General features: G+C 31.6%; 2 protein-coding genes and 1 long non-coding RNA gene across 3 annotated transcripts; all 3 read left to right on the top strand.

The window, feature by feature from the left end:
- The first annotated feature begins 954 nt into the window (after window positions 1-954).
- Window positions 955-4,640, top strand: LOC143059438 (uncharacterized). Its single transcript, XM_076232933.1, has 5 exons — window positions 955-1,309; window positions 2,116-2,207; window positions 2,872-2,973; window positions 3,845-3,906; window positions 4,514-4,640. The coding sequence occupies exons 1-5, from the start codon at window positions 955-957 to the stop codon at window positions 4,638-4,640; spliced, it is 738 nt and encodes a 245-aa protein (XP_076089048.1).
- A 4,461-nt stretch (window positions 4,641-9,101) lies between these two features.
- LOC143059288 (uncharacterized) lies at window positions 9,102-11,135 on the top strand. Its single transcript, XR_012973470.1, has 3 exons — window positions 9,102-9,732; window positions 10,312-10,532; window positions 10,924-11,135. It is a non-coding gene; the product is annotated as an uncharacterized LOC143059288 (long non-coding RNA).
- Window positions 11,136-12,942: 1,807 nt separating this feature from the next.
- On the top strand, window positions 12,943-15,534 carry LOC143059184 (uncharacterized). The gene is made up of 3 exons (XM_076232676.1): window positions 12,943-13,103; window positions 13,867-14,032; window positions 14,858-15,534. The coding sequence occupies exons 1-3, from the start codon at window positions 13,095-13,097 to the stop codon at window positions 15,091-15,093; spliced, it is 411 nt and encodes a 136-aa protein (XP_076088791.1). The 5' UTR covers window positions 12,943-13,094; the 3' UTR covers window positions 15,094-15,534.
- Window positions 15,535-18,290: the final 2,756 nt, after the last annotated feature.

Genomic DNA, 18,290 nt, shown 5'->3' with positions numbered 1-18,290 from the left:
CCCTAAAATATTAAAAATTAGGTAAAAAATCAAAAGCTTTAACATGTTTCTTCTTAGTATCGTCGAATTGAATATTCTGAACACAATTCATATAAAACACATAACAGCAATGATGAATTCTTAGTTTCAGCATTTTTATAGTCTATTTCATAAAATATTTGGACTCTTATGCAACGATGTCCATATGTTCGCGATAAAGACATATAATTTGGACACAGTTATCAAATCATTAGCCTAAAGTCTTTAATAGACCTAAATCGAACTTCATTAATCAAAAACCACGTTTTAAACAGAACCACACAGTCAAAATAAGCTGGCCAATGGCCCCAAGTCTGTAAAAAGTAACGTTTTCTGTAAAGGGGGCCGGGGTACCTGTAAAGAAAGTCATTTTAAATGGTGAACAATTGTATCTTTAATCCAAAAATTGAACTTAAGCAGCAGCAGTATATAGTAATCGACTAACGTAAAGGTTGTCCGATTTTATTTCAATATGTGTCAGTATAGGTTAAAAGGAAGTAAATAAAGATTTTACATCCAAGATAATAGGTAGAAGTAAATTTATTTTCTGCTGCCTTGGTAATTAGAAATTAAAATTAAAATAGTGAGAAATGGGTGTTGGCCAATGGTGTAGAAATAGCGAGAAATTTAGAGAAAACTCTCTAAGACAAGCAACATTTTCTGTGCCAAATTAAGCAAGGGGTGTTCTTCATTCATACTATTTCGAAAATTCCGGAACCGTTGAGTACCCTTAAAAAATGCCATTTTTCTATCAAAAAAGCTGCGGTACCATATGTGTTTGACCATTGCAATTACACCCAAAGGTGTTGATAATTCAGAATTCGAAATTTTTTTTAATGTATCTTTTGATAGTGAAAAGGCAGGACCAAATAAGGCTACCATTGTCACCTATGTAAATAATTACTTCCTTGTAACCTTCAGCAGCAGACACACGAAATGGTTTGCAATTGTAACACAAACTGCACTACAGATGAGTGTTCTGATGATGTAACTGATATCAACACATGTGATTGCGATGATAAAAATATAATTTCAACTGAATCTGGTCTTTTGCCAAAGAATTTTACTGATTTTTATATATGCTCAACCCATTTTAACCAATTATTGAAAAGAAACTCTGATTTGAGAAGGAGAAAAGTATGTCAGCTTCCTACTTTGATAAGTGCTCATCCTCCAGTAGCATCACATTCTGTTTTTGGTGTTAAAAAGCCAAAACCTAGCCGCAATATCACCATCAATGATGTAGAGAAGATTCAGAAGTGTTATGGCCTCACACTTCCTATTGGAACACGTAAGTTTAAAAAAACTAAATTATATGTGACTGTTTATTTTTTTTCTTTCCAATTGCCTAGTAGTTTACATTTGTTTAATATTTTTTTAAATAACACTCTAGAAATACAAAAGAGCCCCTTTTTAGCTACCATTTGAATTTTTAGAGGGGGGGGGGGGGGGAGTTTTGTCCTGTATTTCTTTTAGTTGTAATCTGAGATTATCTCTTTCTTGCCTTTTTATTTTTCACTCTATCTAGATATTGGGTCCTGTTTTATTCTTTTATTGATTTTATTCTGACTTTTTTTTTACATTATTCGTCATCCTGCCATTTTGTGGACAAAGTTGCTCATCCAGCCTTTTTTCCCTCAAAAATTCTGATGCTCCTGTCCTGCCTTTTTTAATTTTTTTATCCTTTACCCTTTAAAAATCAAATGGAAGCTTCCTAATAAGGGGAGGATCCTACACTTGAGGTACTGATTTATGTTTATACATGTTATATAAAACTATATATCAGTGGGGTGCAATTTACATGTCAATAGGTCATACACATGAACATGTTGATCTTTTCTGTTACATGTAAGATGTCTGTAAAAACTATGTTTTGACCTTTTCAATCTCAATATAAACATAACCATTGCTGTGATGTTTCTATTAACCATATGCATGTACATGTATATATGTAAGTTTTCAGGAATGATTGGACCCATATGAGAAAAAATCCAATATATTTAAACAACCCATATGCCCTTTCAAAAAAAAATCTTAAGAAGCACATTTCCAAATGATCAATACAGCCTATGTCAAGTCAATGCTTCTTTTTATCAGTTGCATGCACTAGCTGCCTTATTAAAATTTCCAAGCAGTCCACAGAGATAGAAGCTGAAAGTCTGGATCAAGGAAAGTGTGAAGATGACCAGGTAAGGCAAACAAGATATTGTTTTAACAATCAGAGTACATGTATCTGTGAATTTCAAATTTTTAAATTTACATGTACAGCAAGCTCTATAAACATAAATATGGATAAAAAAAAATCCAATGCATACCAACCATAACTGCTAAGTTAATTACACTGTATACAAATTCCATATAGGGTCAATGAACTCTTACCTACTTTATATTAGTGGGACAAAAAATGATCCAAAAAAAAAAAAGTCAGACTTTTTACTTCGTAAACCTGTCTGACACCAGTATCAACTTTATGAACAATTTTGTATACAACAGACACATTGCACCATAATCTGCTAAAATATATATGTCTTTGGCATATATGTTTATGCTTGATTGACTGTATGTTTGTTCAATATAAATTCTACATAGAGATGTTGAATGATGGGCAATGAGACAGCTACCCACTAAAGAACACAGATATGAATAAATGCAGGTTACTGTATGGGTTTGCAATGAAAACAATTCTTTTGGTATGGAAAGGCTATAAAGGGAAAGGCCCCTGGATAATAAAATGTAAAGTAGTCCAAAATAGAAAACAAATGTTGTCAGGATGTACCAAAAAATATTGAATAACCAATACAATTCTTATCAATAGTATAACAAATATACTGATTTTATATTTGTATTAAACAGATTCAGCAATGCACAAAATTGAATACAGATGATGAAATCTATCTCATGGAGACTGACGAGTTGGATGTGTTAACAGAAAAAGAAAATATTTGCGATAATCTTGTAAGCACAGCTTATAGTGTCATTTTCGATATAATTGATGTTTTTTTTGGGGGGTGGGGTCCCTAAAATATTAGACAATTATAACAAGGTAAAGGATATTTTAGTCATCATTTGCATTATTTCAACACAAGAACAACATATTTATCATTTTTTGGGCACAATTCATACAAAAACAAGAAGATGTGGTATAATTGCCAACGAGTCAAATCTCCACCAGAGACCAAAGGCATTGACGTAAATAGCTAATGGTCATTCTAATGTCTTCAACAATAAGCAAAACCCATAATCACATAGTCAGCTACAAAAGGCCCCCAAAAGACATATGTAAAACAATGCAATGAGGAAAACTAGCATTGCCCCCCTCTATAAATCTGTCCCTTTTTGCAATGATTTTGAATTTTAAAATTTGAATTAAAATTACCTTCTCAATTGATAAAAGTGCAAAATAAAAGCACATAGAAAATGTTCATTTTGCTAAGAAATACATTTAATTTTAACTAAAGTATATATTTGCATTTGTTTTTCTGCATTACTTTTTTTGTTGATGTTCGATGTTTGATGTTTAAATGTAAAGATTTATAAACAGGTGTATGTATTATATACTAGTACATGTGTCTGTGTCTTACGTACCAAAAAAAATATATATATTTGTCGGTGGTAAAAACTGTTTTACTTAAAACAAGGTTAGAATATAGTTTAGTGCAAAAATTAGATACTGTATACAGACCATAATATTTAAAAAAAAAATATATATTGTTTCTATAGTAATTAATTATGTTTGAAAACTAAAAATGTGTTAATGCATATAGCACATTCAGGATTTCAAAAAATGTAAACAATATATATCATTATTTTTCAATTGAAATTTCAGCATCCGAATATACAGTTACATCAGAAGAGTCAAGAAGTCAAAATTATTTATCCCAGTCACAAGTAAGTAAAATCTCAAAAATAAGTATTCTATCACTTTACATTGATTAAAGTTTATATCATTAACACTTAAACATGATCAATGTGACAACTCAAAAACAGAAATTAAAGCCTCATTCAAAAGACATGAATCCTGAAGTACATATATTTTAGGCACAATTACCAGAAATTAATATGAAACAGAATTAAAAGAAGAACATTCAAAATATATGAGCATTACATTGTTCAGTTGTTTGTGTTTATGCAAGATTGATTATCAACATATACATAATTCTTTACCGCTGTCTGCATAACGTCTAGTGGCAAGTATTTGATGCATATTTAGAGTGAAAATTAAAACTTTAGTTATATTAATCTTTTACTCAGAAAATTATTTTCTACATGTACTAATAAACTGCTGTGATACTTTACTATATAATAATATTAAACATGTATGAGGATAATGCAGTACTAGCTTCCTGCAGAGATGTTTTAAATTTTTTTTCAACATTTCTGATTTTTTGAAAGCTCTTGAAATCATAATATAAAAAAGAAGATGTGGTATGATTGCCAATGCGACAACAGTCCACAAGAAACCAAAATGACACAGACATTAACAACTTGTTTTCAGGTTCTTTGATATAAATTTGGGGTTTCAAACATCACTAAACAAGAGACATTACGTCCTGTGGCAAATATTTCATGCATTTTTAGCACAACAGCAAATAAACAATAAATATTATTGTAAAGTTCTTTAATGAGAGACGGAAATTTCTTCCTGGTACTTTAGAGTTATAACGTTTTTATGACAAGTTTTTGGGATTGCGCCTAAATTTGTACAGTTATAAGGAATTTAAATTTGTTTTATGAATGTATTTCAATCGTTCATTATCAGTTTACAAAATGTATTTGTCTGTTTAAACCATTCTGATTTCATTTTTGTTTTGAAAGGGAAGTAACTACTTACTAAACCTATATGGTTGCTAACCCTATGTGGTAACTAACCATGTATTTTTGAGGACACTCTATATCAAATATACAGTGGAGATCAGTTCTCTCATAAATTCTGTCAGAATCTGTCAGGAGAACTGTTTTAGAACAGTATGTAGAACTGTCAGCCTGACACCTTTTAGTCAGTTCTAGGTTAGAACTGTTCTAGCTAGAACTGATTTGGTCAGTTCTACCTAGAACTGATTTAGACAGTTCTAGCTAGAACTGATCCTGACAGTTCTACCCTAGAACAGTTTTAGTCAGTTCTAGCTAGAACTGACTAAAATCTTTGGTCAGTTCTACTTCTAGAACAGTTCTACGGTTAGAATTGATATCAAATTCTACGGCTAGAATTGATTTATAAATTCTACGGCCAGAATTGATTTATAAATTGTCGGATTTATAAATTCTACGGCTAGAATTGATTTATAAGTTTTAAGAAATCTTTGTCTAAATATAAAGGCTTCGGCAAAATAGGGATTAATATTAAATAGAGTTTTACTATTTTGCCGGTTTTATTTCAGATTTATAATCGGCAAGAGTACATGTTTAACCCCGCCATATTCTGCATGTATGCGCCTGTTCCAAGTCAGGAGCCCGTAATTCAGTGATCATAAATTAGGCCGTTAGTATTAGGGGGGGGGGGGTGTATTATTTAAATTGTTTTACATTTGTTATTCCGGGAGTCAGGATGGCTCGTTATCACATAACAAAATTATCTGACCTCATTAACCAAATGTAATTTCTGTTTACGAGTAGTTTTCATACCTCGGACGGACCTGATTAACAAAAATCTTTTGACCACATCAATCTAAACTGACATTATTTGCTCTTTCTTTCAGCAAATCTATATAGCTGCACAGTACTTCAGTTTTAATTTTAGGTCAAGAGGAACTGTACTATACAAGTTACAGCAATATTGGAAAACAATTTTGTTCGCATCAATTTATAGTGCCAGCATGCAGGGGCAGATCCAGCCATTATAAAAAGGGGGTGGGGGGTTCCAACAATGAGTAAAGGGGGTTCCAACTATATGCTCCCATTCAAATGCATTGATCGTAAAAAAAAGGGGGGCTCCAACTCCTGGACCCCCCCTCCCTTAATCCGCCAATGAGCATGTCCTCTTTTTATTCAAAATATTGAATCATAAACAAATATCAGTAGTTTTCATACTTCAGACTGAGTCGTGTAATAAAATCTTTTGACCGCATCAACCAAAACTGACCATATTTGCTTTTTTTTATGTAAATCTATAAAATAGCTGCAGAGTAATTCAGTTATAATTTTAGGTCAAGAGGGACTGTAGTATATAAATAACTACAATATTGGAAATAAATGACCACAATTTTTTTTCTCGCATCAATTGAGAGTGCCAGCATTTCCTATTTTTATTCAAAATATCGCATCAGAAACAAATATCAGTAGTTTTCATACCTCAGACTGACTCATGTAACAAAATTATTTATCTGCATCAATCAAAACTGACCATATTTGACAGCATCAACCAAAACTGACCATATTTGACCGCATCAACCAAAACTGACCATATTTGTTCTTTTTTTATGTAACTCTTATAGTCGCATAGTACATGTAGTAAATCTGTAATATTTTTATGTAAGGATGGATTGTAAAATCATGAAAATACAAATGATAGAAATATTGGAACACAATGCTACCTAATTTCATTTGCATCAATTTAGAATGCCAGCATGACCTCTTTTTATTCAAAATATTGCATCATAAACAAATATCAGTAGTTTTCATACCTCAGACTGACTGGTATAACAAAATAATTTGTCCGCATCAACCAAAACTGACCATATTTGCACTTTATTATGTACATGATGTCAATCTTAATAGCCGCAAAGTAAATCACTTATATTTTTATATCAGGTGGATTGTTTGATATAAATGAAAGCAATATTGAAAAACAAAATTATGCTCACATCAGTTTATAGTGCCAGTATGTCCTCTTTTTAATCAAAATTTTGAATCGTAAACTAATTTCAGTAGTTTTGATATCTCAGACTGACTCAAGTCAATATAACAAAATTATTCGTCCGCATCAACCAAAACTGACCATATTTGACAGCATCAACCAAAACTGACCATATGTGATAGCATCAACCAAAACTAACCATATTTACACTTTGTTATGTAAATCTTAATATATATATAGCCGAATACTTAATCACTTATAGTAATACATATTACGATGGATTGTATAATTCAAATGACAGCAATATCAATGAATATTGGAACACATTGGCTACAAAAAAATTTCCACATCAATTTAGAGTATCACCAAGTCCTCTTTTTATTCAAAATATTGAATTGTAAACAAAGTTTCGATATATCAGACTGGGTCGTTTTAACAAAATTATTTGACAGCATCAACCAAAACTGAACTTATTTACACTTTTACTTTATCATGTAAATATATATGGCCTCATTGTAAACCAATAATATTTCTATGTGAGGACGGATCGTATGATAAAAATGACACCAACTTTGAAACACAATTCACCTTATCGCTAATCCTGGCTGACCCGGCCTCTTGAACTTTTGAAACATACAACAATCACTTTTCCATTGTGGCGTCAGATATTTTGTTTTATGACGTCAAAATTTTACGGGAACCTGTTTGATATCCAGTAATGGCAGACAAATAGCGACAAGGTGTATTTATACCATATCTAAGAATTTAGCGCGCCGTTATGTCCTCTCTGTACCCATAAGAATACACCTTATCGTTAATCCCAGGCTGACCCGGCCGCTTGAACTTTTGACGCATACAACAAACACTTTTCCATTATGGCGTCAGATATTTTGTTTTGTGACGTCAAAAATTTACAGGAACCTGTGTGATATCCAGTAATGCGGACTAATAGCGATAAGGTGTATGAACCGTCACTAAAGTGACTTTTTAACATGTTTAAGTCAGTAGTTTGTGGTGTTTTTTTTTTTTTTTAAACAAAACTATTTAACGACATCATCTAACACTCACATGACAGATTCATATAGTAACTTTATTTTAAAAATAAAAAAGTACATGAATGGGAAGTTCTCTTCTTGGAATAGTATTACTGTTAATATAATTTGAAGAAGGCAAAGAAAAATGCATGACTTTGTTTGTAGCCGAACGTCCAGGGGCAAATGTTTCATTCATGTTCAGATCTAGTCTATTTTTCTGATTTCCAGATTCTCAGATATCATTTATAATCGTTATGGATAAGTCTGGCTAAATTGACGAGATGGTGCAAATGTATATAGTCTTTTTAAGTTATATAACACTTTTTTCATTAATATCCCATAATTCATCCACTGTACAATTTTCGTTTGACCATTTGTCAAAACAGAATCTTAAATAAATGTAAATCCAAGGCAAACAAGGTAAATTACGATTAAAATTCCATGAATTAAATGTAGAGTTATATTTAGGAAGAGACTGTTAAAAACGGGGAACGAAGAAACGTAAAAAATGATGTTTCCGTATGCAATCTTATAAAAATATTTCTCCGATGAGTTGGATAACCTTCTATTCACTTCGATATTTGTACATGGAACGTTTGATCAGTAAAAAATAGAGAAAATCTGCTATTATATAGCAAAGTAATTGGAAGTGATTTATTTCTTCTAAATTCTAAAGTGCCCTTACTGCAGTGACGTCATTTAGAACTGTTCTACAGTCCTCAGTGACTGATTTAGTCAGTTCTGCTGACAGTTCTACGGTTAGAAGTGATTTAGACAGTTCTACCTAGAACTGATTTAGACAGTTCTACCCTAGAACTGATCCTGACAGTTCTACCTAGAACTGATTTAGTCAGTTCTACCTAGAACTGATTCTGACAGGTCTACTTAGAACAGTTCTATGACAGAATATTCTGACAGTTCTAATGAGAGGTTAGAAGTGATCTCCACTGTATATAGTCACCATGTGTAATTCATTAACCAATCATATCCCCATAAATCTATAGGAGGTAAGATAAAATATTTTATTGCCACTACAATTATCTGAAATAGATTTGTATATTTCTCATTGAGTTTCCATTGACAAAAGCTTCTGTATGAAAATAAGGAAATGTTGTAAAGTTGTGAATAAGACAACTATTTACCAAGTTGTGTCCCTTTATAATGTTACACGCAAGCACGGGCATCATCTATGACCCATGAGCCCATTCCTCATTTATTTAATTGTAATCAGTTTTATACTTCTTTGCAGCAATGAGTCAGAAGTTATGAACGTTGCAGCTACTTGACATCTTTGAATAATTTCCTGTCATCAGTCAGATTGCAGGAATTCTCAGAAAAAGAAAGAAACACATGGCAGTCCTACACATTTAAAACAAGAAACACCTACAAAGAAAGACTTGATGAGATTATGAAATTGATAATAGGAATTTTATTTCCAAATGATGTTGACGAAGTAATTGAAGAAATAAAAGATATACAAAGATATTGTCACTTCATACAGAAAAGCAGAATCCTGGCAACAAGGGAGACAAGTTCTTTCAGTTCTTGCCTCAAGAATGTCCTTCAAGGACTTACTGTCTCTACTACCAGAAGTAACATCTCATCGCTACTATGCTGCTCTCAGTCATTCAAAGAAAATAGGGCCAGCACTTCCAATTCCTGAGAAAAAATTGCATCGACAAAAATTAGATCCTGAAAGATTAGACTCATTCTTAGATTTCATTACATCCAGTCATGTTGTCCGTGATCTACCTTTTGGGGAAAAAAAACTGAAGTTTTCAGATGAAACAGTCCACAATTTACCTAACGTTGTACGTTGCATGGGTTCAGCAGACATAATACAGCAGTACAAAGCATACTGTCAGGAAAATGAAATTTTACTTTTAGGTAAGGCCGAATAAAGATATATATATATATAGAAAAATACACAAATTAAAGAATATCATATGGGGTATCCATCCATGACACAAAATCTAAAAAAAAAAACACACACACAAAAAGCAAAAAGCATAGGAACAGTGCATTTTAATATTTGTTCTTCATCTCAAAGTCACAATGACACCTTCAACAAGGTGCAGGTTTAAGGTGGCTCCTAGCACTTTCTTGGCTGGAATTCTATGCAAAAATAATTTTGATAGACTTTGTCAAATGCAACACCACCTGAAGTAGCACCGGTTGAAAAAAAAACCACATACTTGAAAGAAATACATATTTAAAACCAATTAGTTCCTTCGCATAGGTGTAAATTATCATAATTTTAAATTTATGTGTAGAATATATTTAAAAAGTAAGGTATCAGATGAAAGGTTAAGGACTGGTTATCCTTGTAGAATACATATTGACTAATAATATTGAATATTGAAAAATGGTATGAATGAATTATAAAATGGATCAAATCTATTTGTGCTACTTGGACATAAAACAATAATCAATCAATCTAAACTAGTTGTTACTTTTATTAAATAGGTGACAGTACGATGTTCAAAATACTTGCCCAGTGTGGTGCTAAAGTCAGAAAAAGCCTTGAAGGACTGGACTATTTTGTAGCAGAAGGAGGACGTGCCTTTATTACCTTTCAAGATGTCTTAGACAAATTGCTGACCTAGGACGCTATATCACCTCATGACCATAAAAGTTTCCAGGCACTCTTCTTACAATCAAAGCAGTATTTAAGGACTGACTATAAGGTTTGTTAGAATAAATTTGGACACTTTAAAAGGATAAATAAGTCCATTTTATGTGATAAATTAGAAATTGCCATAAGTTTTTAGGTTTTTGATTTTCTTCAGTTTAGGAATCGTTGGGGAGCCAAAATATTATAAATTATATAAATAAAGATTTGCATCCATCCATTACAGAAATTTCATTTAGATTAAATAATCCCTTGATTTTTGTCTTGTCTAGAGATAGTCAAAAAGCGACTCATATGTATGCTGTTGCCAGCATTGGTGGCATAGTTTGTGATGAGATCTAGTTTAAATGTATTTGCAAACCACTAGTATTAGGCCAATGAAATTGGAACAAGTGTAGTTCATATGTTATTTTATATACCTTCACATTAACTTATAATATTTTCAGATTCATATTTCAAAGGGAAGAGAAGTAGCAGATCACTGTATGTTGTATGCCCTTAGTGAAGAAAAAGATGAGGCATTTACAGAACAATGTTCTCACAATCACCAGATGGTCTGTGAAAGCTGTGAACAGTTGAAGGAGACCATTGCTGCATTACAAAAGATCTTTGTTACTTCCTCAGTAGATGGAAAAGAGGATGAGATGAATGATCTCAATTTCAGGGTAACTTATTATATTATTTACATGACCACTTTTAAATGTAAAAAAAAAGTTTGATTACATTTACATATGATTGTTCAAGGAAATTCATTACCCTTATCTATTATTGTTACTTGCTGTTAATTCAGCTTGCTATGAGATGTAATCAAGCTTATTAGTTTCTTTGAATATTTCCTCAAAATATATGAATATATTTTTCCCAAATACAATACTATCTTTTTCGATATGTTACTTCATGACCAATCTTCCAATTTTACTGGCTAACATCCTGCATAAAATTTCCATTACACAATATATGTACTGGACTAGATGGAAAGAGCAGCTGTTTAATATTTAATTATTTTTGTATTAACTTATGAATTAAATAAAAAAAAATTAACTAGTTCAGGATATGTTTTATCAGAGAATATTCTATTTTGAAGTGTGAATGAATCTTCACTAGGCTAATTGAGTTTGCAACAGGAAAGTCTATGATTTATGTTTACACTGCTTTAATTATTCCCCTAAGAAAAGACCAATGAAAAAGCATACATTTTAGAAAACTGACATCAGAGATCAGAACAAGATATGACCTAACAGGTCATACCTAAATTTAGAATAAAACTTAATAAAAATATGTTTTATGAATTGATCTTCATTTTTAGGTACAACAAGCAACAAAGAGTATTTTCAGCCTGAAAAAAACACATAATAAGATGAAAATACCAAGACTTAGCAAAAACTCATCTGTTTGAAACCATGCCTACAGATGAAGTTTTACTGGTATGTGACTGGGCTATGAAGTTTTTGCCCCGAAAGTTTCGTGAAGATCAGTGTGATTGGTTCGGAAAGAGAGGAATACCATGGCACATATCTATAGCTTTCTGTAGGAAAGATAATGGAAGCATTGGTAGCCTTGGGTTTGTTCATTTGTTTTCAACCCAAATATACCAGGTTAGAACTTTTTGTATGAATAAGCTATAATTTTTATGTACAAATAATTATTTTTTACTGTAAAGATAACATATTGAAAAATATATGGTATGGCAAGTAGGAACTTTGTTGCAAAATTCAGCTATAACAAAGAAAGAATAGAAGGTAAATGTACATGAGACAACATCTCAACATATAACATAGTTTAAATTATAAGTATGAATGGCACACAATAAAGCAAGCTGAAGATGGTGTAATAGGCCTAGCAGACAACTTGTAAAATATTTTTAAAATGTGTAAGAGGAACCATACCATGACAATGAGTAAGAATATCACATAAAGAAAATAAAGCAAAGACATTGGCTAATGAATTTAATTGTGCCATTGGTGAGATTAAATGTGGTCAATACACTGATGTAGTTGTGAGGTATGTATTATCCATATTCATAATGCATTTTTATACACTAAGAATAAAAGACAAACAAGTGAACATGTATATCATTAATTAATGTTGAATTAAAGATTTGCTTGTTAATTTTTTTTATCTTGGGGTTAACCTTTGGTATCATTTATCAAATAGTGTATCTACATGTATGACTACCCTAAACAAAATTGTGTTTGAATGCCTATCCATATACTTGATATGATACTGTCTTCTGAAAAAAAATTTAGTGTCTGTGCTCTAATTTCAGTTGTAGTTGATCAATGCTTAGGAAATGGATATTTTATAAAGCAGTTTAAAGGTTGTGATTTATTTTGTTTATATTCTTTCAACAGGACAGCCAATTAACAGCAAGTATTATCCAAGATGTTATGGATAAAATTAGAGAAATTAACACCATTGACATCAAATTTCATGTATGGTCTGACAATGCTGGTTGACAGAGATGCTTTCATTCTTATTCCATTCAGGTCTTACCCTGTCATATGACTTCTGTGAATCCCAGAATGGGAAGGGAACATGTGACCGCACTGCTGCAACCATCAAATCTTCTATTAGAAGATATGTGAACCAGGGTCATGATGTACTTACAGCACAATCAATGAAAAAGGTACAGATCATTTTAAAAACCAATCAGTTTCATGTCTTCAAAATCTCAAGGTTACAGCTGTAAATGTACTTTGAAATTCAGAAATTATTGCGAGGTTTTTATTAATGATCACTAATTGGAATTATTTGACTGGTTGATTATAGTAATAATAAGAACTCACATTCTGATATTTTAAACATACGTCTGTATTCACCTTTTGCAGAAATAGCAGTAATTTATCTCACAATTTCATTCATTCTTCAAAAATTGAAATAACAAATGCACACAATAATTTCTTAGTTTACAGTATTCTAACAATGTCATTGCCAAGCAAAACAATTAACAAGGTTTATTATAAAAGATCCAGAGGAGCATGAGTGCAGCTTTAAAAAGATTTAAATCATGTGGAAACCAGTGAGTAACAACAATAACTAATTTGGTTATAAAAACTGAAGGAATTAGACCCAGTTATGGGACAGCTGAAGTTACTTTTTTACTCTATATAAATATAAAAACAAGAATCAGTATAATTGTGCATGATACTAATTTCCACCGGAGACCAAATGACATAGAATTTATCAATTATAGGTCACTGCAAGGCCTTAAACAATGAACAAAACAGATACTTCATTGTAAGCTCTTTTTTGTTATGATTTTATATCTATTATGTTATGAGGTTTTTATAATTTAATAAAGCTTTACAACCAAAAAAGCCAACAGTTCTAATCTACTCTAGTTATTTTTCTTCTTACAAGCATTTACAATAATTACACTTTATTTACAGGCAATAGACAAGTCAGCAAAAAATGTGAAGAACATAGTTCGTGTTAAAGAAGGAACTGATTGTAGGAAAACCAAGTACACTGCTATACCTGCAACATCATGTTATAGTAACTTCACATTTAGCGCACATGGCATTACTGCATGTAAGGCATACCAAGTTGGCACAGGTAAAAATATAAATATTATTTTCATAATTCCCTGCAACATGAATATGAAAATAGTAGATGTGGTATGATAGCCAATGAGACAACTATCCACAAAGAGACCAAATGACACATAAATAAACAGCTATAGGTCACTATATGGCCTTCAACGATGAGCAAAGCCCATTGGAGTCCTTGCAATACTCTTACAATGCTTGTTAATTTATTATTTTCTTATCCTTTCTTTTTATAATTTCCTAATCATGATTAAGATCTCAAAACACTGATTTTCTATTGTTATCTGTAAGCAGTCAATAGACCATAACTTGATATATAGGATTCAAGTATTGTTTTTTACGATTATGTCGTAAACAACCTCACATATTATTTAGTTTGCTCCAAGTCAGAATATAGGGTCCAAATATTATTTATGTCTTCCTGCAAACCGTTTCCTTCATGTGGGTTAGCAGGTTTAAGATTCAAATAAACAGGTTTGCTGGCACTATTTAATTCACTCCCTAACATGGGACAGTGGTGTAACAGTTTAACATCAGAACAAACTATAAAACACAGTTCTTACTTGTCAGATTGATCAATACAAAGCAAAAAAAAAACAACTAACAATATAGACACAGACTAGATGTGGCAGCCAGGGATTATATATATCAAGCACTAGACTCAAAGTTTAGTTATATTCATTTCACACATACATTTCATGTCAATAGCTACAATATATAGCCAATTCATGTTCACTGAGTGTAAAACAGCAACAATCAATCAATTGATCAATTATTATTTAAACAGTATTCTCAAATTATAAGTTATATAATTTTATTTTCTACATTTTAGGAAAGCTAATACCTTCATCTGATATTCCAACTGTTGAAAAGTGTATTCTAAATACTTCATGTTTAGAGATAGAGGGTGAAATTGATGGGGGTTTTCACCAACTGCCACTTAAAGATGAAAAGGAAGAAAACACCATAACATGTGCAAATGAGGGATGCACACTGTATTTTTCATCTTTTCATGAGCTGTCAAGCCACTTAATGTTCGGCAAGTGTGCGTTTGAATTTAGGTGTTAGTTTAGTAATGGATGTGACATTACTAAGAAGACTTACATTACAAAAATGTCTAAGTCTTTTTCAACCAACTTTCAAGTTTCATCAGCAGGGCTGACAGTTGGAATTGATGACAACTCTGATTTAGAACTTGGCTGGGCATTGAAAGAAGAAAGGAAGAACAAAAGATTTAATGTGAACCAAAAAGAATATCTTACTGAAAAGTTTAATAAATGTCTAAAAACTGGAAGAAAGGAAGATCCTTTTTTGGTATCAGAGGAAATGCTGACTGAGAGAAAAGAAGATGGAAATAGAAGATTTTCATATGATGAAATCCTTTCGGTTCAGCAAATTACAAGTTTCTTTTCTAGAATGAGCAGGAAGAACAAATCGTTTGATGATTCCGTTGATGCATCAAGGGAAGAAACTATAACAACTATCAGGAGAGAACTAACTGCAGATGAACTTAATTAATTTCGTTTACCAACTTTATGTAAAAAACTACAAATATTTTAAGCACTTATAATATGGATTGATTGTCAATGACACAAATCTTATAAATGAAGGTAAATCAACAACTATAGATCATTGTAGAGTCTTTAACAATGAGCAAAGCCCATACTGCATTATCAGCTATAAAAGGCATCAAAATGACAAATTTAAATAGGTTAAAGTGAAATTGCGAAAACAATTTGTTTTTCTAATAAAAATACCAATGAGACATCAAACTCACGGTCCATTGAACATAGACAATGATGGTAAGAGTTTCCGTTATAAGTTTTTGGTAAAAGTTTTTGGTCAAGGTAGTTTTTGATGAAATTGAACTCCAATCAACTTGAAACTTAGTACACATGTTCCCTAAGATATGATCTTTCTAATTTAACATGTCTAAATGCCAAATTAGATTTTTTACTCCAATTTCACAGTCAACTAAACATAGAAAATGATAGTGTGCATGGAGCATCTGTGGACGGTTGACACAATCTTGTTCTTGCTTTTATAAGTTAATAGTGAGATTTGGATTTCCTATGATATTTCCAACCATAGACAGACATTGACTTGTATTTTGTTTGCACTGTGTTTTAACATCAGTGCAAGGCTGTAGTATATTATTTCAAGTTGAAGTGAAGTGAGGTGCACGATGTATGCATTTTCACAGGTTCTGACTAAATTGACACTTAAAATTTTCATAATTTTACCACTAAACTGTTATTTACAGACTCTTGAGGGTTGACAAAGTCTTAATCTTTACTGACATGGTAACCTTCACAACACCCTTTTGTTTGAGATATGCTTTTTGAAAGAATACCGGAGTAAATATTTGTATGCAGAAGCTATAAAATACATATTTTTGGCGATTTTTCTTTTTTTTGCTTAGGGTCATATACATGGTTACTATGGTAGCCACAATCTTAAATTGACATTTATCTCTTCAAATAGAGTTAAATTAATATTTAGATCCAATTGAACTAAATTTTCTTCATTTTTAACTTAAAATTTGCAAATTTTTGTTTTTTTTTTTAGATATTTTCATTCACTGCCATGGCAACGCATTTTTTTTTAGAGAAATAACACTACTCCAATTTTTTGATATTTTGGACTTTATGCTTTAAGCATTATAAATGCATTATTTTAAGAACATCTGTCGGTGCATTTTTTCACAGTCTATTATTAAAATTGGTAAAAAATACAATTTTCCGGAAATTCCCAAAAAGTCAAAATCAAGGTTTTTGGCAGCTTCAAAAAACTGTGATAGGAACTTTTTTATTATTATGTTATATATTGTTATTATATGCTAAGATCATTGTCTTCATGATGACAAATAAAGAATATGACCTCAGAACAGTTTGCTTTATGTTTTATATGCAAAGAAAACGGTAATTTCACTGATTGAAAGACTCTTGTAGAAGACTTATTTGATGATGTATGGTAACCATGGCAACCGCAACTCTGTGTATCAATATTATACCAAATTTCAAACATGGGTGACATATGAGTATTACCTACCAAGTTTTATTGAAATTTGAGGTCCTCACATTCCCATCCTATATCAGAAATTTTGATGCTTACAGAGAACAGCTTTATCTATACTATTAAACGAGAAGACCTCATTTTGTGTGTCGCTTCTCTTCCTTCCACAACAAATCAATCATCATGCCTCTGTGTCCTATAGGTAACATGCATAGTCGCATTTGTCATCCATTCTTATGATTATTCAGATTGAGTTATTTTGGGATAAAAACGACAAAAAAGAAGTCCGGATATGATTCCGTCATTGGACTGACTTTTAGTCATGGATAAGACTTCCGGTTTGAAACATGCACAGATACAACCAATCGTATGATAGATAAAAAAATAAAAAAAAAATAAGCCAATCAGAGCGTTCTCCATAATATGTCATTTGTAGTAATAATGTACAGCAAAATTATCTCGTAAACAATGTAATTACATGCACCTTATGTAAATAAACCTGAAAATTATGTCAACTGTAGCAATCATGTACAGTAAAGTTTTGTCGTCAACTATGTAATTACATGCACTTTATGTAAAAAAAAATTGTAATTGTGTCATGTGTAGTAATCATGAACAGTCTAGTTTTGTCGTCAACTATGTAATTACATGCACTTTATGTAAACTTCAAAATTATGTCATTTGTAGTAATCATGTACAGCAAAATTATGTCGTATACTTAATCGAACCTAACACTTTAACATTTAACAACATAAGAACAATTGAATCATTATAATACGTTTTGAATAAAAGAATGTTGATAATCATTAACGTAATCTAAAGCACAAACTCAACATTTTGAACTAAGAAAATACAGAAAAAAATATATTACTCCGTAAAAGTATGTTTGTTAAACTAGGAGCAAAACTTCCTGCTCTTTCTGTTGTCTGACCTCTCTCATTGGTGGATTGCATGTTAGAACTTATGCAGGCGTAGATGGTTGCTTTTTACCTGAAGCCATTTGAACGTTTGATCTGCAGCCATCTTTATCTATTATTGTTTACTTATATCGTTGTGATAAAATATTATTTTCTTGACACGAACGATAGCTACAGCATGAACAATCTATGTCATCAGCAATAGAAAATAAGCATATGGTTGATTTGATATTGAAACTTAATGATAAACTTCCAAGATGTTTTAACAAATTTAAAAACTTGATTGTACTTAAAATCTAGCGATTCTTGAAAAGACCCCAAAATTTAAAGTGA

The sequence above is a fragment of the Mytilus galloprovincialis genome, chromosome 14 (genome assembly GCF_965363235.1).
Source record: "Mytilus galloprovincialis chromosome 14, xbMytGall1.hap1.1, whole genome shotgun sequence".
In the NCBI taxonomy this organism is placed as follows: Eukaryota; Metazoa; Mollusca; class Bivalvia; order Mytilida; family Mytilidae; genus Mytilus; species Mytilus galloprovincialis.
This window is presented reverse-complemented; position numbering and strand designations above follow the sequence as displayed.